At 42.8% G+C, this 21,094-nt stretch overlaps 1 protein-coding gene across 5 annotated transcripts in view; it reads right to left on the reverse strand.

The window, feature by feature from the left end:
• znf423 (zinc finger protein 423) overlaps positions 1-21,094 on the reverse strand; it is a 91,113-nt gene that overhangs the window by 44,692 nt on the left and 25,327 nt on the right. For 3 of the 5 annotated variants that reach the window (XM_077596010.1, XM_077596008.1, XM_077596012.1), the window contains exons 4-15: positions 5,860-6,037; positions 5,084-5,208; positions 4,804-4,885; positions 4,641-4,716; positions 4,264-4,547; positions 3,208-3,491; positions 2,737-3,117; positions 2,109-2,290; positions 1,328-1,867; positions 1,078-1,228; positions 349-888; positions 77-261 (exon numbers count right to left, since the gene is read on the reverse strand). In XM_077596010.1, the coding sequence (XP_077452136.1) occupies positions 77-261; positions 349-888; positions 1,078-1,228; positions 1,328-1,867; positions 2,109-2,290; positions 2,737-3,117; positions 3,208-3,491; positions 4,264-4,547; positions 4,641-4,716; positions 4,804-4,885; positions 5,084-5,208; positions 5,860-6,037 (3,008 nt within the window). The remainder of the gene's footprint in view (positions 1-76; positions 262-348; positions 889-1,077; positions 1,229-1,327; positions 1,868-2,108; positions 2,291-2,736; positions 3,118-3,207; positions 3,492-4,263; positions 4,548-4,640; positions 4,717-4,803; positions 4,886-5,083; positions 5,209-5,859; positions 6,038-21,094) is intronic. The other 2 variants (XM_077596009.1, XM_077596013.1) reach the window with 1 other exon arrangement.

Below are 21,094 nucleotides of genomic sequence, written 5' to 3' on the forward strand. Positions count from 1 at the left end.
TGCTCAAGATCTTTCAGGAAAAAATAAAGACTAAATATTAAAGAGTCTACTGTGTAAATCAATAGTGATAAGATACCTTGTGTTCTGTCAGGGTTAACAGAGAAGGGAATCGTTCGCCACATATTGGACACATGTAATGCTTGGCGGGTCCACGGTGCGTCTGTGCGTGCTCACGAAGCCCGGTCTCGGAGAAGAAAGTTCTGGAACAGATGTTGCACTTGTGGTTCCCCTTGATGAAGTCGGCCTTCTTTTTCCGAGTACCTGTTTGTCAGGTTTCCAGTTGACACATCAGAACAAATAACCTTAGATTTTTAACAAAACGTGCATTTGAAGGAAATAAGCTCAAACCGGCATCATCTTCTCCTGGTCTGATGTTATGGTCACGCAGCCGATGGTTCTGAAGAAGGGACTCCATGGTGTAGGCCGCACCACAAATGTCGCAGGCATACATGGGCTCAGAATTGTCCAGCTCCTCCTCACCGCCACTGGCTTCGTGACTGTTTGCTGTATCTCCTCCTCCACTGGCGTTGCTGTTCTTCAACAAAATGCTTTGAAGGTCGGCCTGCTCCGTCGCCACAGTCGTCCTTTCGCCAGCACCTGCGCCACCGCCGCCCGTGCTGCCTCCTCTCTTCACAGACTGAGTCAGTCCGTTCGGTGTGCCATTCTGGCTGCCACTGCTGCCCGTGCCACCTCCGTTGCCTGTGACGTTAGCCCCGTCGAAGATGCAGTGCTTCTCCCGGAGGTGCCTTTCTAGCAGTGAAATGGCGTGGAAGGATTTGCCACAGAAGCGGCATGTGAATTTCTTGCTATGAGTGGTGATGTGACACTGTAGCTCCACCTCTGTTCCAAATGTCTCGCCACAGAAGATGCACTTCCTGGGCTTAAGACCTTGAGGGAAGAAAAAAAAACTGATTGGAAAAATGGATTCATAGTTTATCTAACAGTCTTACAGACCTATAAACACTGGTGTTGTTACTACAACTTTCAAACTCCCCTTCACTGTACAGATTTCTTCCCCTTCATATTTTTAAAAGTAACAGAGTAATCCCCACATCATACATACACTGGCAGTCATACCTGCACTGAGCCCTCCTGGGAGGCCTGACCTCTGGCCCACATGGTTATGCTTAACGTGGAGCTGAAGTTCTGTCTCTTTCCTGAAGTCCCATGCGCAGGCTGTGCAGCGGAATAGCTTCTTTTCATTGCTGTGCTTCACTGCCAAATGAACCTAAAGAACAAATTAAGGTCCTTATACACCATTTTATCAAAACAGCTTAAAGAATGATTCAAATAACATTACTCATCCATGTAGTAAAAGTTTCTTCACCTGTATGGAGACTTTGGAGTCAAAGACCTCTTGGCAGAGTGTACAATGGTACAGCACAAAGGTGTGCATGTCCAGCAAGTGTTTCTGCAAGTCATCCACTGAGGAGAACTGCTTATCACAACTTTCACACATGTACTGAGTGGATGTAGTCATGTAGTGCACAGTCAGGTGTTGAAGCAAGGCCTCCTGGGATTCAAAGTCCTCTTTGTTACACTGGGGGCACGATTGGCGCCTTAGAAGCATCTCCAGGTGTGATTTCAGGTGGGCTTGGAAACCCTCAAAGCTGGCAAATCGCATATCGCACTGGTTGCATGGATAGTCCCCGTTGCTCCCTACCGAAGGCGTGGAGTCCCCTCCGAGGCGGTGCCGTTTTGGGGAGGAGATCTCTACATCGGAGGAAGCGGGGCTAAGGTCAGCCACCTTTGCCTGTCTCTTGTTGTTAGCCAACGGAATGTTCTTGTGGTTCTCCTTTATGTGCTTCGTGAGCTTGAGGAGTGACCCGAAGATTGGAGAGTTGGTGCAGTATGGGCAAGAGTAAACCTGCATGTATAAAATAAACGTAGAATGTCCTTAGAGCATAAAGGGAAAAATGGTCTAGCTCCCATATACACAACATATCTTTTTAGTAGACATACTCCATTTTTCCCACAGGGGAAATTAAGTAGATAATAAACTAGGCGGCTACATTGGATTTGGTGGTCTAATGAGAAAGCATCATAATGCCAAGCAGACAAAGGGCTGTAGTTTAAATTTCCATAGTATGTATAGTTTTGTGTTTTACCTCCATGAATGATTGGGATGCAGACTGTAGTACGGGAGACTCGAGTTTAGCCAGCGCTCCCCCAGAGGTTGCCCCACCCCCTACAGCCGAGTTGCAATGAGTCTGTTGAATGTGTTCGGTCAATGAAGACTCTGTCAGGAATCCCATGGAACATTGGTTGCAGAAGAAGGCGTGATTCCCCTCTATGGTGAAAAAAAACAATTTATTTTGATATGGCTGTGCTTAATGAAACTCGGCCAAGATCATTCCTATTTGAACAATGACAAGAAAATACTATAAACAAAAAGTAACGATCTCCCATGTGCACCCATCAAACTGCAGATCAATATAGGAACAACTTGCACACTGATTTACTTTAAGTAAGTAGATGAGAAAATGGCATTGACTGTTCTTACAACAATTGGGGATATAAACAATTTGATTCGATCATTCTGAATGTCACGAAAATCTTTTTAGTTGTTTAATTCCCCTAAAGCATAGAAGGGCCATAGTTCCATTGTATCAAAAAGCCTCTGCAGCTAAGTGGCGCCCTGACGTTTTCCTCAATACGTCTTCATGAAATCATCCATTCTTCAAAATCTCAAGCATACCATTTATTTAGCATTTACTTCATGATCTTATTTCTTACCTAATGTGGTGGAACCTGCCAAAATTCCACCAGGCAGACAGTGAGACACTCGAATATGTTCTTGCAATGAGTTAATATCGCTGAACATATCGGGGCAGTAGTTACAATGGAATGCTGTCACATTAGTGAACTGCAGAAGGGGGAAAGCCGCTGCTGCGGGGCTTGCAGTTCCTCCGCTGGAACGGTGAGCTTTGCGCACATGCTCGTTGAGATTGTAGAGTGTCGGCAGAGTGTCCAGGCAGATCTGACACGTGTGGCTCTGCTGTGGTTTGTCGACGTGGATGGTTTTTAAATGGATCTCTAACACTGCTAGGCTATTGAAGTCTCTCTTTGAGCAGTAAGGACAAGTGTACGTTACTTTAGCCCAGTTTCCTCCTCCACCTATGGAGGTGGACAGTGAAATGTATGTTTAAGCAAACTTTGTAGAGTACGTCAAGGGAATGTCAGAGATACAGCTTGTTCAAGACGTACCTCCACCCGGATGCACTAAGCTTATCCCCAACTCCTCGCTGCTGTCGTTGCCTCTTCTTCGGCCCCGTTCGCTGCCTTGGCCGGGCTTCAGGGTAGAATCAGGGGTGGATCCTCTCTCCAGGCTGGCACTGGAGTCCGGAGTGGCCGAACTCATTGAAGCCACACTCCCCAATGCAGGATCAGGGCTGGCGGCACTGTGATTAGAAGAGTCAGGCTGCCGGTGGCTGTCGAGGTGGCAGTAGACGTCTTCCACGGAGGGGAATTGTTCTAAACAAACAGGACATCTGGAGATAACAAAAAGCAGACGGTCACTCATTCACTTCAATTGACTGACACAGCCATTTAAAGCATTTTAACTGGTATGGCTGGCATTCAGGGATTATCTTTCAGTGCCATTGATGGTAATAGGCATCCAAAGATTTTAATACTTTTACAACTATTGCGAGCTAAAATATACAGTAAATATAAAGGGACAGACAAAACCTAGTATAAATGAACTTAATGTGAAAAGACAGATGATCAAAGTATTTAATAAGGCAAATAGTGAATTTCTTAGACCCTTTATAAGGGAGAAGATCATGTTTAAAAAAAGAAAAATTACATCGCCTACAAGCAGCCAATTTGTTAGCAGTCTCATACCAGCACAGAGACCCCTCCCCATAATTTGGGATACATGCAGTTAATTGGCTGAAATAGTACTAGGGGTAGCCACTTCTTTTCTTATCCACTTACAGATAAAAAAATGAAATTCTCAGCTTTTTCCAATTCGCTAAACAAGATTATGCTCGCTGGGATGCACACGGTAAAGCTGTTGGCTGTCCTTTGATATCGGCCAAACAGTTGTCTGCTGGCCTCTTTACTCGTTTACTAAAACTAAATGATTTCCTGAAATTATGCCTTTTTCTATCCGTGTGCCACTCCAATATCTTAAGTGTCTTCACCTGGTAATTTGACAATTTTAGGAGGTGCCACTGAGTCACCATCAATAGCAGCCAATGAGTTAACATGCTTTGTCTTTCTTCCAAAATGAGAGTGAAAAGGAATGCAGTCTTATACTTGTGTTTGCGGTTGGCGTGTTGTGTGTCAATATGAGTAAGGAGCGAGGCCTCATCCAGGAATATCTCAGGACAGTGGATGCATTGCAAGTCTGCTCGGTCAGACAGCTGGGGGTGCCGGGTCATGACGTGTTTCTCCAACTCGTCAGTTTGGCTGAATGTCTCTTCGCAGTAATCACACATGTAAAGGTCCTGCTCCAGGTCCACCTCTCCAGCGGCTCCCTTTTTGCCGCCGTCCTTGTCGCTCCTCAACGCAAGATGCTCACGGTTTTTACGGTGTGCCTGCTTGAGCAAAGTTTATTAGGAAAAACTAAGTTGAAAAAGATTATTCAATTATTAGTTGTAACAAAACCCGTGCAAGAAGACAGGATACCGTACCTGCATGTGGCTCTGCAAAGATGATGTCGAGGAGAAGCCTCGTTTGCACACGCTGCACTTAAATGGTTTGCTGGAGCTATTAAGTAGAAATTTTATATAGATAAATACACTATAACATCAAACATTTAAAAGGTCAAATATAAATGACACATCATATGCTTACCTGTGAGTCTTGAGATGGATCTTTAGATGGTCAGAGCGGGAAAATGCAGCCTCGCACTCTTGGCAACTATATTTCTTGTCTCCTGCATTAGTTCACAAATGAAGAATAGATAATTATCACACAAAAAAAATAACTCAATAAAATGAATGGAGCTGCAAAGAAGAATTCATTTCAAACTGCTCTTCAATCTCTGATGAGGCTTATCCTAAACTTTCTTATTTCGGGTGATCCGCCATATTATCAATAATTACAAAAAATAATGTGTGATTCCCTTGTCTACCTGTGTGGAGTTTGACGTGACGGTCTCTGCTCCGCTTGTGTTTAAAGAGCCGGCTGCAAAAGGTGCACTTGAAAGGCAGTTTGTCACTGTGGATCTGCTCGTGGCGTTTTAGGTAGCTCAGCCGGCTGGAGAAAAGAATGAGAGAACTGCACAGTGAAAAAATGTGCATGTGGGATGACGGGTACAAAGATGTTCATTCGTTTGTTTTACTGGCTATGATTAGGAAGGAAATTGGAGCTTAGTGGAAGAAGTAAATAAAGTTCCAATACGATTCAGACAGATTCATTAAAAAGAGAAAATACCTACAGCTTGCACATCATAATATCTGTACCAACAATTATATTCCATGGTTTTATGTCATATTCAATGTTAATATATATATATATACATATATATACATACATATATATATGTTATTTAATATATATACACATATATATATATGTGTATATATACACATATATATATATATATATATATATATATATATATATATATATATATATATATATATATATATATATACACACATATATAGTAGTGAGTTTTGTTATTTGAACAAAACCAGTGAAAAAACATTATAATTTTGTATTTTACCAATTGAAGTGGAGAGCAAGAATAATGAAATAATAATGGGTAAAATTTTAACATGACGTTTAATTAATTAATAATCACATTAGAATGATTCTAGGTTGTATACAATTTAAGTTCAAGCATATGATAAATTTTTGTTCATTTGACTGTCGCTAGGAATTCAAATGTGTTAAATATGATACCTGAAGGACTTGTCGCAGAATTGACAAGGATATGGCAGACCGGCACCTCCTTCCTCCTCACCACCTGTCGCCATGCCGAGGTCACAACATCCGTCGGGCATCTGCGAAGGCGACGCCACGTCTTTACTGGAAGGCGAGGAAGGCACCCAGGACAGCCCCGCCGGGTCGTCATCGCCGTCTGGGGGGGGGGGATTGAGAGTGTCTCGTTGCTTTAAAATACTTCATATTGATGTGCCGCCAAATAGGAAAAAGTACATAACCACAGGATTTCCTCCAAAATTGCAATTAGAGCACAGACAGAGAAGGGGGTAAAACAGGGAACATTAGAATGATTAATAAGAAGTTACATCGTTCTTGGAAGGCAAGAGGCAGCCTGTGGGAGTTCTCAAATATGAGAGAGGCTATAAACAACAAAATAAGATAAATACATTTATCCTGGTTATATACAACCATGCAAATACAGACGGCAAATGAGGGTGGCAGAGATGAAGCGCAAAAAAATAGAAGACACACTCCGCCGCAGCAGCAACATCTAAATAGAAGGCTCCGAGAACTATGTATCCCCAACGGGGCCCCGAAATAAGGACAGAGTGTATTTTTTCTCCCTTCATCCTCCCTCTGCAGCCATCCCTCCCCTCGCAGCCTTTCACTCATCCCTGCGGACCCGAGATCCGCCTCATCATATTTTCATTAGAGCCTTGGCAGATTGAAATGTCTGAATAGCAATTAGGATATATTTCCAAAACTGAGAAAGACTGATTTACTCTTACTTATGTTGGTGGGAATTAGTCTTTTTTTCCTTCCCTTTCTTATTATGCAATAGGTTGGATCAAGCGGAGTTTGGTGAAGGGCAACCGCAAGCTTCTTTAATGCAGTGTTAAAAATTTTCACACAGCTAAAAAGGGGCTGAATAATTGTTTGCCATTGTTCTATATGTTTTAATGAATATGGGTGGAGTTTTAAATATAGTTTTTCGACCATAGAACAGAATAAAATGAAGAAGAGGAAAATAAGTGAAGGACGGATTCTTGTAGAGGCAAATTTCTGCATCTATATTTGCAAATCGTAGAATAGCATGTGTTCCATTTTTAAATGTGTTTGCTGTCAACTAAGTAAACCTTACAAAGAGTGCAGGGAAATAAATTCTTGTAATGAATCGATTGTCAGGAAAATGTAGACAGAGCGACGAGCAAATAGAACTCCACGAGGGGTTAATGAGACACAGAAAAAGTATGAATTATAAATTTGGCAAGAAAAAAATTATATATATAACTGATAACTTACTCTTTAAGTAAACTAAAACTATTATAAAAGAAAAGAAAAGGATAGACACATTGTTTTGTCTTGTATGAAAGAAAACATGTTATATTTCATTTGGTAGTTTCCATGAGGAAATGGTGCTGATATACAAAATTTTAGTGGGCCACAAAATACCCTAAATGGGTTGGCACTCTCGGGGTTGCCCTTTGGGAAAATGGCTGGCACTGAAAGAACACTAGATCCCGATTTGAATGGCCATGTCCCCAAATGTTTAATTGTTAGAGTCGGAAGGCAAGGCGGAAAAGCAAAGCAGCTGGGGTGAATCAACTCTTTTTAAGACAGACTGAGCCGGTTAGAATGGAATACTTGTAAAGTCGGAGAGTAGGAGCAGTGAGGATGTGGAAAACAAGAGGAACTGAACAGACCGATTCGGTCCGAGCCAAAGGGAGAAATCACTTTTTGAAGGGTGGGGTGTTGGGGTGTCGGGAAAGAATGGGAGCAGAGATTAGCGTCATTAAAGAGCCTTAATCCTCTGACTAGCGTGGCTGGCGCTAAAATGGAGGATCACACGGTATTTTAACGCCGTCTTTGTCAGTCGGCCACGAGGGGACCTGGCAAGACAAGGCCGAATGGCAAACTGGGAGGAATAGCGTGATGCAGAGGGGAGGGGGGGCAAGACATTTTCAGTTTAATGTTAAATTATAGAAGAAAGCTCAAGAGGCCGCATTAAAGGGTGGATTGATGTCTTTTTTTTAAGGGGAGATACTTTAGGAGGAAATGTGGAAAATCCAGCTTGAAAAAAAAAACGGGGATAAGAAGTCGAGTGGGTTAATACATAATATTCATTTGTTGACGCCCGCCCCTTTTTCTCATCTTCTCTTGTTAAGGAAAGGCAACGAGGGGACAAGCGTACACGTGCGACTCCCCAAGAGTTATGTTGACTACACTAATGGGGTCCTCTTGGGTACAGCCCGAAGAGGCTACGTGAGTTCCCCTTCCCATAGGCTCGCCGCCTGTGGGAGGGGCCAAAGAGGTCGAGTGTGCAGACAGTTGGGCAGCAGCCAATGGAGGGGTCCTTGTCGGTCTGATCCCTGGCTGCAAAGACTGGCTCTTTGGACGTGGGATATCACCTCTCTGTGCAGCTGAAATGATTCCAAATGTAATTATGGTCACTTTAATTTACTCAACTCCAAAGTGTATTCCTCCATCAGCCTCGCTTCTCCCATCAATTTGCCTATTCCACCTTTCTGTTTGGCTATTGAAAAGAAGACTGTCTTTACCCTGCTTCCTTCCGATACCTCTACCCTTCACCCTCTCCCTTGCACTGCAACCAGGCCCCCCTGCGATGGCCTGAGGCCACTCTAGCACTAGCATGCACAGACTCAGACTCACCATGGGGAGCAGAAAAACAACTTTGCACTCTGGGTAGCACTGAACAAACTCATGATTGCCAGGCTTAAGGGAAAAAAACCTGAATGAAGTTTTATTTTTTTTATTATTATTATAATGGGTTTCTTTTTTTGATTTGCAGCAAAGCAGCCCACATGGTGAGGATGAAAATACAACTTGTGATTGGGTTTAAAGAACATGAGAAACAATGCGAGAGTCCTGCCTGTTTGTGTGATTATCATGTGAGTTGGCATGGCAACTGATAATTTAAGCACAGATTTGTGGTTGCAATGCATCATGTGAATTGCACAGTAGGAACGTGTATTGGACCAGTCAGATTGTTTGGCTGAAACTACCTGTTGCTGATGGAACTGTGAAATAAAATTGGTAGCAGACTTTCCTTTTCCTTCAAAGCAATATTGACATTGCAACTGATTCTACAAATATTGTCTGCTTGACATATTATGCTGGACTGTTAAATGAAACCCTCAGTTCATCACATATGTTTAAGAGCAGCTCTGATTTATGCTTGTGGGGGAGCAAAGACCTCTGCTGGCGTCCTTGAAGTTCACATGGGACGCAGTCTGTTGGGACATACATATACTCTACATACTGGAACACAAGGACGAGAATGCAGTCTGTCCCGGGTCTTGAGCTCTTGCCGATACAAAACACACACAAATGCGCAGTAGGCAGGCAGTGGGGACCCTCACCTTCTGCCCTGGGAAAGGGTCCGGCTGCTTCGGACGCTTTTGGGCGCCAACTGCTCCATATGGGCAGTGACTATGTGTCTGTTTGTGTGTTTGTGCCAGTGAGTCTGAGGGCAGAAGGTTAGGAGCAGTGGGCTAAAGATGGGGTGGGCTGATAGTCGATTTCGTGAATTTCTGCTTAATGTCACATATAAAAGAGAATAATAATAAAAAACTTGTTTTAGGTTTGTTAATAAAATTGCCAATAATGGGTGTCCTTTCCTTCCTGCTGAAAGTCAAGCCTATCCAAATTTGGGCAGTAAGCTGAGGACACCCTGAATTGCATGTCAGGCAATTGCAAGTCACAACGAGAGAAACAACCATTCTCGCTCACACTACATACATCGGGACAATTTAGAGTGTTCAACCAGGATACAACGCTGTTTTGGGGATGTGGGAGGAAATCAGAGTACCAGGAGCATACACAGGCAGGCACTCTGAGAACATGCAAACTCCACTCAGGGAGGTCAGAGCGTGTTTGGATGATAAAGGTCTTTTTTTTGCCCATTACAAGCATAGTAAATCCCTATTTTTGGTACGTGTCTCCGTGAATGATTAACAGATGCTTGTCCCACTTTCTGACGTTGTCAACTGTCGGTATTAGCTCTTTGCATCTATATTCGATAATCGGGCAGGCTCTGATACTTGCAGTGTGGCCATACGTCTGTTCCAAGACACTGAGCATCATGAACGACCAAAATTTGTGTGGTCTTAGTCAGACATTTGTCATACATAGACACAAGTAAGGAGACCATTGATTTTTACAGATTCAAGAGTTCTAGATCCAACTCGGGTTGTTCTTCTTGTGGACAATAACTTTGAAGTCCTTCTCCTCCGTCATTCGTAAACCGCTCGTTTTGAAACTTGGTAGGAAAGGAGAATGTAGCAGAATTTTTCGACCCTTGGAGACAGACTTGTATTTATTTTTGTAAAAGGGCATGTTAATACATTGCAGATTAGTGTTAGCTGTTATCCAAGAGAAGGAAGCCTTCTACAGTTTAGGACTTTGAGGGTATAGAGGTAACCGCGGAATATATATATTAACTGAAGGTTATGGGTTGCCTATAGGTGACGGGTTACCCAGTAGAGGGCAGCCTTCAGCCTATAATACCACAAGTACGTTGTAATAATGCTACAATAATAGCAACCAGGTTACTTTTGAAATACAATTGTGAGCATAAGCAATAGCATCCTTTAAACCCATGGGTGTATTTATTTTGAGACAAACATCTACGATACTGCAATTGGACCTAACTGATCTGAAAATACATCCACTGTATTACTTGGCTGAATCCAGACGCCCTTCTTCATTAACCAACGTGTAAATGAGATGTATAAATAAGTGAGACAGGCAGCTGGAGCTCACAATTCAAAACACAAACATGCAACTATGTACATTAGGGCACATGTGAAGGAATGAAGCGCTTTCTGGTGTGAATATGGCATAAATATGCCAAACACAATTTTATCTGTCTGAACCGGAAATTTACTGAAACTTCTGTACCAAAAATCTGATGCAATGCAGAAACATAAATTCCTGATGATAAGGGGCAGACTGGAGTGATAAGAATATAAAATGAGGGGAATGTGAGATAGTAAGGCAATGAGGCACTTAAGACCCAGGGGACTGTGGTAGAGGGGGTCTTGTGCTCTAGGGAGTCCAGAAAGCAAGCTGTGGGATGCGGGTACCTCCCGCCTGCCATTCCTCTTCCCTCCCATCCCTTCTGGAGGATAGGATCCTGGACAGCCCCCTAGTCACAACTCATAAACCCCCCATGAGTGGAATACATGTGAGCACACACACGTACACGCTAAAGAGAGGATCCCAGGGGAGAGGAGAAGCAGAGCAGAACACCTGGACCTGCCATTAGTGGCATATTCAGGGATTAGAGGCGCAGACGGCAAGAGAGAATGCACACTGGGAGAGGTGCTTATACACTATATGCAGAGAGTAATAAATAATAAACAGCCACAGATATTTACAATCCGAATGCATATTTGTACACCATAATTTTTAGACTATAATTGGCACTATCCAAAGAATGCAAAATGAAAGGGAAAAATATATAAATGTCACACTGCAGTATTGGACTAGAAGTTTTTGGGGGGCATTGTTTTTATTTATCAGAAACCAAAATCAAACATTATATGTCAAAGACATAGTAAAATGAGGGACTACAGACAAAATGGGCGCCTGCCCATGTAATATAACTTTTTGGGGGATAACTAGAACCAAAATACAAAGGTTTATAATAAACGCCTTCCAATAAGGTAATCAGAATATTACACTAAACACCTCTTATAATGTTGTAGTGCCTCTCCACACCATCCAAATTAAAACCAGATGTTGGCACCACGTTAACATACAGAATAGCAGACATAAGTTAAACTGCTTTGATGCCACCTGTACCTGGTGTGGAATAATTACTGATGCAACAAATCATTCAGTCCCCAAGAGAGTCGATATTAACAGTTGAGGGTCAAGCACGGACATAGAAATTAATGGGTGAAAACGGCAAACAAGAATGCAGAAAGAGAACGCGAGCGAGAGTGAAAGAGAGATAAAAAGACAAAGAGAAAGATTAAGACAAAAAGAGAGAAAGAAAAAAGAGAAAGAGAAAATTTATTCATCTTGGATGAAATTAATCATGTTAAAGGCACACTAAATAGGTAAATACATATAATCACCTTATAGGGAATTACATTAGTATTAATGATAAATATCCATGTATTATCACAAAATAGTTCTTAGTGTATACTTACCATGTTTTTCAGGACCTTATTTTAACACATTGTTTTTCACTTTGTCCGTTAACTCCTTTTCTACTAGCTATTGACTTTTTACCAGACAAATTCGCACAAACTGGAATGGAATAATCCCCAAGTATCAAGTCCAAAGTGAGTAGGACGTGGACGTTTAAAAACAACTGTCCTGAAAAAAAAGGCCCCTGGGTGAATAAAAGACCACACGCTGGCTTTAACAAAAAGCAAAGCTCAGACACACACGAGGAGGGATGCATGGACAGAAACAAAGGTGGGCTTAGTGCTTCGGCTTGTGTGTGCGCGTGGGTGTGTATGTGCGTGTGGGTAAGTGTGTGTGTGGGAGAGAGAGAGAGAGAGAGACAGGGTGACATAAAACAGATCAAAGTGAAGGGAGGTCAAAAGAGCAGGGAGGGAGAAGAGGGAAAGGGGGTCCCATTATTGCAACCTGCATCTGCAAGTTGGAGTGCAAGTTTGTCATCGTTTATTCTAATAGCAGCCTTAGAAAAAGCCTTTTTTAAAAGTAAATTTAGCAGAAGCATGTACTCTGAAAATGTTTAACCAACATAAAAATAATAATAATTATAATAAACGTAAAAGCAAAAGAAGAAAAGCAAGTTCTGTTCCAAAATACCAAACACACTATAACACACGTAGCCTCTCCAATGAATATGTCCCCAGCCCGTTGGGGTGAACTGAACTTCACCAATACACAACAGAATACTTCGATTAGAGCACCGCTGAGCTGTTAGTCCACACATGGCTGCAAGTTTTTAGTTAATGCAAACAATACGACTTGTTTTCACCAATACAGTGAGTTACAAGTGTAATCAGTTTGATTCCTCAGAACCCCCCTTGGTTGAACTGTCTGTACTGCATTGGCTGGAACAAAGACCATGACCAGACCCACTGCGGGCGGCCCTTTGTGTAATACTTTCCCACCTCTTTTTTTATAGCTACACCAGAGTACAATGTTTAAACATACTTTCATATGCGGCATCAGAGGAAGCAAACCACATTTTTGCTTAGGCCAACCGAAGCCCAACGATTGTGAAAGAACCTCCTTTTGGATGGTCCAGCTGCGACTGCACTACCAAGTTATCTCCTGTCTCTCCCTCTCTTTTGTAGCCACCGCTCTTCAGTGGAGGAGCAAGTGAAAAGCACAAGCCTGGCCCAAAATCAATTTAGATGGAATTAAATTAAAAGCATAGCCTCTGGAGTTTTGTTATGTACTAATGTTTGAACCGTTAACTTGGATTGTATGACTAAAACATGAATAATTAAGTACTAATGGGGTTATTATTATTTCAGGCAAGACAATCACATTATGGGACTTCAATGGGTTTATTAGTCTTTGAATGTGTGGGTTAGGGAGGTAGGAATTAAGCAGAAGGGACAATAGAAAAACGATGACTGTGTGGGTAGGCTTTACCTTGAAAGAGTTTATATCACCACGAATCACATTAGGGATAATGCGTCAATAAGAATTTTTAGTCCATATTTAAGGTGTTTGTTAAAGTGGAGGGCAAGATTCTGAGCCAAAAATAACTTCTGGTTATTAAACTGTCTGCATAGAAAAAATTAAAAAAGGCCTTTCTGAAGCTTTTTTCATAGCTTTTGAAGCATAGCATGCAAATATTTCAAAAGGTGTTGATCAGGGAAGGGGAACTTGATTAGTTGTTTCCCAAAACTTTTGAATTAGGCCTGACAAGCATCACTCAGGTTTTCCTCAACCTGGCTCTGGTCAGTGAGGCGCACAAGTGTGTTTGTGTTAGGCACAGCTAAACTATTAAGCGTCTCTTCATGTCACTAATACAGAAACCCCTCCCTTATCAGTCAGCAGCAGTCAGCCCCAGCACCCCTTCGGCAGCTGTCACTGCAGCCCTCATCACAAACAGTATACACAGAGGACAAAATCCCCAACACACAGGATAAATACCCACATCTACTCAAAGTGTATAGTATAACAAACACAGACGCATATCTCTGCGCCCAAGACTGAAGCATTCTTTACTCATATTCACACACAATTTTATCTGCTAATTCACAGACCGCATGTTTTGGCAGCTGACAAGGGGGAGAAATAACCACTTAGCCTCTCACCCTAAACCCCCAAAAGTCTGCCATCTACTATGCACACACTCAATACAATGAACAATCTAACCAAATAATATCCGTTCATTCCTTTTCAACGCCGCTTATCCTCGGGTCGCGGGGTGCTGGACCCTATGCCAGCTGGGAGAAAGTTGGACTACACCCTAAACTGGGCACACAGAGACAGACAAGATAGCACTTAAAATCACTCCGCCACATAGTGGGAATCGAACCCACGCTGCTCACAGCGAAGTAAGACGGTTAAACAGTCCTCATTAGAATTCTGAGGAAAGCAAAAAACTGAGAATCTGTCAAAAGAAGAGCAAGGGAAAGAGATTTATTGGACATAAAGTAGTTTCTGGGTGGATGTATGGATTGACACGAAGATTAATAGATGGGTCCATTATCAATGGGATTGCCTTTTATTATTGTTGTGTGTGTGGTTTTATTGTTTATTTGAAAGGTCCTGTGTTACCACAACCCTCAGCAGCCCCCAATCTTGACTTATTTAGTAGTATGTTTTCGATCATATTTGAAAAATGAAGAGCAGTTTGGTTAATATTTCAAGACATCCCACTTGCACTAGACAGAGAGACACAAAGAGAGAGCGGGAGTGCTAACCACATCAGGGGAAAGGAAAGGAGGGAATACGAAGGAGAAATTCTCTGGTTACCTAACCTCAATTCAAGTAGATGTGAACAGAAACATACAGTGCAAAATAATAAACAACACATTCAACAACTAATAATAACAGTGACAATAACCCTTAAGAATGCATTCATAGATGACTTCAAAAGTTTATATGGAGACAAAAATACATGCCATATTTCTGAAAGTAACCCATCTTTAATCACCAGTAAGAGCGGTCTGTCATGTTTCTACTCTGCACACTAAACAATCACTACATGATTGTTAACAATTTGTTCGTAAACTACACTATCTTCATTCATTTTCTTTTCAGTTTATCCTTACAAGGGTCACGGAGGTGCTGGAGCCTATCTTAGCCAATTATGGGCAATAGGCGGAGGACATCCTTAATTACTCGGTTTCCAGCCTAACCACATTACACTATTATACTATATACTGTGTGTAGATATATAAATTCTTTTTTTTATTATCATGCCACATGTTTGTTCGTAAACTACACTATCTTCATTCATTTTCTTTTCAGTTTATCCTTACAAGGGTCACAGAGGTGCTGGAGCCTATCTTAGCCAATTATGGGCAATTGGCGGAGGACATCCTTAATTAATCGGTTTCCAGCCTAACTACATTACCCTATTATACTATATACTATATACTGTGTGTAGATATATAAAATCTTCTTTTTTTATCATGCCACATGTTTGTGTAGTTTGATTTGTACTTTTGGGCGCTTTAGATAGGAGCCCGCAAATGTGTTCTTTTGCGAAAACCTGCAGACTGTTGACAAAATATAGCACCGATACATTTTCTACCACACACATCATAATGATGTGATTCACATGAGAGCAGAGGACAACCTTTAGTACAAGTTTGTTCAAACTATTCCACAAAAGGGTCATAGTGGGTGCATGCTTTTGGTCCATCTGATCCAGCACGGACAGTTTAACCAACGAGATTTCTTCAGAAACAAACAGTACTTGACCGCAATCCACTGATTACACATTTGGGACCCCAGATTGGTGAAAAAGTATCTTTTCCCCGGTTTGCATGAAAGCCTTCAGAAGTCCCTGGCATTCAAAAAATTATGCATACGTACTATGACCATCTCACACAGAACTACAGCTACATATTTCCTTGTGTACCCATATGCGGAATAACAATCTTGACAATGGAGTACCCGTGAGACTTCCCACAGTGTAGTGAATTCCAATCAGGCAGTTTGGAAGACAGCTATTTCAGGGGGCGAAGGACAGAGAATTAAGTGAGGAGGGTGGAAGGAGAGTGAAGAGAGGATATGGAAACAAAAGGTTCTGGTAGCACCCAGGGGAGAAGGCCCGGAGCAGCTGACGTCAGTGTGCGTGCATGTGTGTTCGGCATCAGAGTGGGTGGGGAGAAATGGGAGTAGGGGGGCTGGCAGAGACTGTCCTGATGCTCCTCAGGGAGCTCCTGAGGCAGGGAGAGAAGAGTACCGAGCAGGACTCCCAGCCCCCACAAAACCAGGTACCCAGACAGACAGCTTGGCACAGACATCTCATTCACTAGACTCACCCCTCACTTGACAGAGATGTGTTCATAATCTATGAATACATTTTACTAGGTGGCTGTTTATTTCAGAAAAGGTTGTGTCAAGGCACGCAGTGCACATTCCGGAGGGTAAATCTATCCCACGTCACGCTACAATTGCATCATTTCTACTTTGTCCAATTCAGTTGCTCCCCAGAGTTGTGCTTTTCTCTGACATTTGGCTGGACAAAGGCGACTCACACCTCAGTGCTAGGTTAAAACTATTATAAGCGGTATCCCTGTGGTACGATGCCCTTTGCCACAACTGTCTGTGACTGAAACTGTGCATGAATGCATGGAAACCTGGTGATAGGAAAACTGAGCTTACATTGGCTAAATTCAAAGAGTTTTCAGTCACAGCTAATAGGCACACTTTGTAACCAAACTATTCACTCGAGTTCTGGAAAAGAATAAGACCTGATGGAAAAATATCTCACACATAAAAAGCCTGCACTGTTCCAAAAGAAACGGAATCAAAAGAGACTGGAAACATATCAAATGTTTTTGTATGGGTTGGACAAACTTAAGTTACCAACTAAGACTTACCTATTTCTCTGCCTAAATCACTATGACTACAGGGTCCGGTCTAATAATTTACACTCTAGTCTTTACTTTGCCATCATGTTTTATGACTTTTTTCAGTTGCAAAATAAGTGTCCGGAAATGACCGAATAGAGCCATAATAAATATAAAGGAGAGAATAATGGTTAGTAAAAAATATCTCTGAAACCCAACTCGAATCAAGGGCATAACAAATCAAAGACCTCAAAGCGGGTATGGGAGACAGAGGTGAGTTCCAAAAAGCAGAGGAAAAACAGAGGAAGGAAGACAAACAGGGGCTGCTTTGGGGCTACTCGCCACAGGGTGTGGGTGTATGTATGTGTGTGTGTGTGTCTTGGGATGCACAGTGGGGAAGTTTGGGGGCATGGTGGAAAGGATCAGAGCTTTGGGGCCTGCTCGGTGGGGAACAGAGGAGTTTGGGAGAAAATGGGGGAGGAGGCTAAGGGGGAAGGGGAGTCAAAGGGTGAGCGGAGGGGATGCGGTCAGTTTGGGGTTTGAGAACTCAGTGGGGAGTTACAGCAATGAGGGAGGGAGGAAAGGAGGAAGGGATGCAGACACCGGGGCCAATGTGCTCGGAGGCGAGTGACATGTGACTTGTGATCCAAAGATGAGTAGGAGGGATGAAGAATAGGGAGGGAAGGTAGAAAGAAAGAATGTATAAAATAAGGGGGGACATGTGTTCCACTTGAGAGGGAGAGAAAAAAAGGGAAGCTGGGCTGGAGGGGGGAACGGAGGGGAAAAAATCCCAGGTGTCAGCAGGAGGGGGGAGAAAAAAAGAAAAGAAGAGGGGGGTTGAGGTTCTGGGGGTCCTGGTTGTTGGCAGGGGTGCAGGAATCCAAGGGAATGGCCTGTTCCTCATTATCCAGACACCCCCTACACACAGAGGCCCCTCATGGCCCCATGACAACTTTATCCTGGCCCATTTAAACACACTGACAGAGACGTAAAACACAAAGATACATCAATTATATTTCAAATATTGTGTTGTCTATGCTCCCAAAATGATTAAACCACAGGTTCAAAAACATTGGTGTGGATTATGTTCCTATAAAATTGGTATTGTCATCTTTTACTTTCTGGAAGTTAAAAAAAAGGCGCAAATCCTTGAGACTTTATTCTGAAGCGATTTTGGTGACATCTGCTGCTTTAGGTGGCAACAACAAGTATTTTCTTCAGGCTGTGCAACTGAAGCTTGTATTCTTCCTAAATGGAATATTAACCCATAGCTTTTCAACTAGGTGCTACATGACATTACACTTCTTTTATGGCACCTTTAGGAGGCAGAGAGGATAGAAGGGGGGGGAGGGGGGGGGGGGGGGGGGGGAAATATTAAATGAAATGGTTCTATATTTCCAGTGATTTTTTTAAACATTATCAATCCAGCATCTTTTTAATATTATGTTTTAATTTTCACGTTTACCATCAAAATACAGAGACAAGACTACATAACGGGCAGAGCACAGCACCCCACCGGCTCCGTCTAGAGGCCAGATTTGACTGGGCATGAGATAAGAGTGAAGCTCTCTTTATCATTCATTCATTTTCCGAACCAATTTAGATAATAAATCATGTTTTTGCCAGCAACTATTTTTCTCTATTGTGTTTTTTGTGTGCGTTACAATCAGTGGCAAAGAAGGATTAGGGTTCCCAGCACTGGCCTCCAGCTAAGGGACACTAATGATGCTAGGATTGGCAGTAGAATAAGTGATTTAAAGGCAGAGTGAAACCACAACATTGCTCATGCTTGTGTACTTCGGTTCCAGCTACTACAGTGTCAGCGGAGAGTTCATTTTCAGTGCTAATCAGATTTGAAACATACAGCACTGACCAATAATGACTTTCTTTCCTGGCACCGATCTACATCGAGGTAGAGAGACTTTCAAAACTTAAGGCACAAAAGGAAGGCTTCCACAAGCAGGTCATCGATGCATTCATTCAGAAGGAACGGTGCATGAATACAATTGGTAAGGAATAGCAACGACGTGGGACGAGCGTGACGACTGACGATGTGGTGTAAATTGACTTACACCACATTGCATATTGCCGATTATCGAACGTCTGCATTCTTGACTTAATCAACGAACCACCTGAAACCCAGAAACAGGTTTTTGGTTTTCAAACCCTTCAGCATCAATGATGACTGATGTTAATATACCTCTGATTGGACAACAAACACTTTCCCTGAAAGTAACATCTCGTAACTGCTTCGTAACAGACAGTAAAAGGCAAAAGCAAATAAATCTGAAAACTAAACAGAAATGGTGACTGCAGAGATCAGGCAATTTATTTATTCAAAGATATGTAAATGTATATCTTCTTAATCTGACTGTGTAAATATTTGATCAATACACACAAACAGAGATAGAAAACAGAAAATCTGCAAAACCCTTTGGCTGAAGAATTCTAATGAATGTTTGGAAACAGAAGCTTTTGCCTGGTTGTCTCCCCTTCACTCACACGCACACACACTGTATAGTGGACCAGGAATGGAGGCTATTAGCTGACTACATCCACAAGCACACACAAATATTTACCCTCTGCAAGATCTACACACAAGGCACACGAGGACACAGAGTGAGAGAGGCAAGATGAGAGAGAAGCAAGAGGGGAAGTTACATTTTTAATTGAGTGCTTCTTTTCCTTTGAGCAAACTGGGGCTGAATACAAGGGGGCAAGCCGGTGCCAAGACACACGCGTACATGCACACACAATCGAGTGTCTTTTGGCAAATTCTTGCTTGCACTCTTGCTTAAGTCAGAGAGAAGAAAAATAGTTGAAGTAGTAGGAAACGGGGAAGGAAAAGATGAGAAACGGTAAAAAAAAATGAAGGGATATGGGTAGCGAAAAGAGAGAAAATGTCCCCAAAGAGTCTTTCTCCTTTCCTGGAGCGAGCTAAGGCCCCTGCAGCGCCGCCTGTGTAATTTCCAGCGGCAGTGAATACAGGTATTAATAAAAGCCTCACAGGGAAGAGCACACAATATAACCCTACATTTTCAGGCATTATGAAAGGACGCCCCTAGGGGTGCTCGGGCTCAAATTTCTGAGATGCAGGCATTGTAAAAAGACGCCCCTGGGGGAGAAGCCCGCAATAGAAATCTGCTGAATTCAAAGCATTTCCAGAGCCCTGGTGGGAGCCATTACTCCCACTGGAGGAGGAGAGATCTTTTTCACGCTCTCCTCTCCCCTTCCAACCGCTCTCTATTTTTTTTTTTACCAAACATGTGTTGCTGACATGTTGACAGATTGCTCAGTGAGGTGTTTAGGTGCATGCACAAGGAGTTTCTGCCGAGACACCGGCTGCATCCCACTCCCGCCCCGTCTCTTCTTTCCCGTGCCAGTTCCTAAGTTGCCCCCCACCCTCCCATCCGCTTTCCCCGAACTGCAAACCCTCTCAGCGCACCCAAAACTGCTCCCATCCATATTTCATAAAGGAGAAACTAGGCTGAAAGAGAGCTGGGGAAGGAAGGAGGATGGAAAGAGTTTGGGTGCAGAGGAGAGAGAATGGGGGGAGGGGGGGACAAGAAAAGGGGAAGATAAACAGAGACAAAGCGGGATCAAGGGAGGGGAGCAGGAGGAGAGGACCGATAAAGAGGAATAGAGCGATGAAGTCAGTAGAAGAAGTGCGGTGAAAAATGAACCCTGTGATGAAAAATGACTCCACAAGAGCCCTCCACTATTGCTGCATGCTGTGACAACGTCCCCCCCCATCCCCTTTCTCCTCCTTCCACTGCTCCATCTCTCCTCTCCACCCCCTCTTTTCTCCCTGGAAAACTTGAGCAGGAGCCAGCTGTGTCTGTGTGGTGTTATCGTGCACGTGTGTATATGTGCGCACACGTATATGCCAAGGGCTAAGCATAGGAATCTTTGGGCCACCCCCTGGGTACACGCACACACAAACACACACAAACACACACACACACACACACACACACACACACGGAGGAGGAAGACAAGTCAGGTAAGGAGAAAAACAAATCAAAAGAAATCAAAAGATGAGGTGTGATTCCGAAACAAGAGTAATATTTATTTTGTCATTCACTTGCGCCTACTGGATGAGAAACACACACGCTGATGGAGTCAGAGTGCAGGAGGTGGTCTGTAATTCTGCTTCAGATGAAGCTCCTCCTCCCTTTCCTGCTAGTAGAAAGTGATCTGTGGTTTTAATAAGAGTCCTGGCCTCGTAGGATTCAGCTGCTATGCCGTCGACAGACGCA

Source organism: Stigmatopora argus, chromosome 3 (assembly GCF_051989625.1).
Source record: "Stigmatopora argus isolate UIUO_Sarg chromosome 3, RoL_Sarg_1.0, whole genome shotgun sequence".
In the NCBI taxonomy this organism is placed as follows: Eukaryota; Metazoa; Chordata; class Actinopteri; order Syngnathiformes; family Syngnathidae; genus Stigmatopora; species Stigmatopora argus.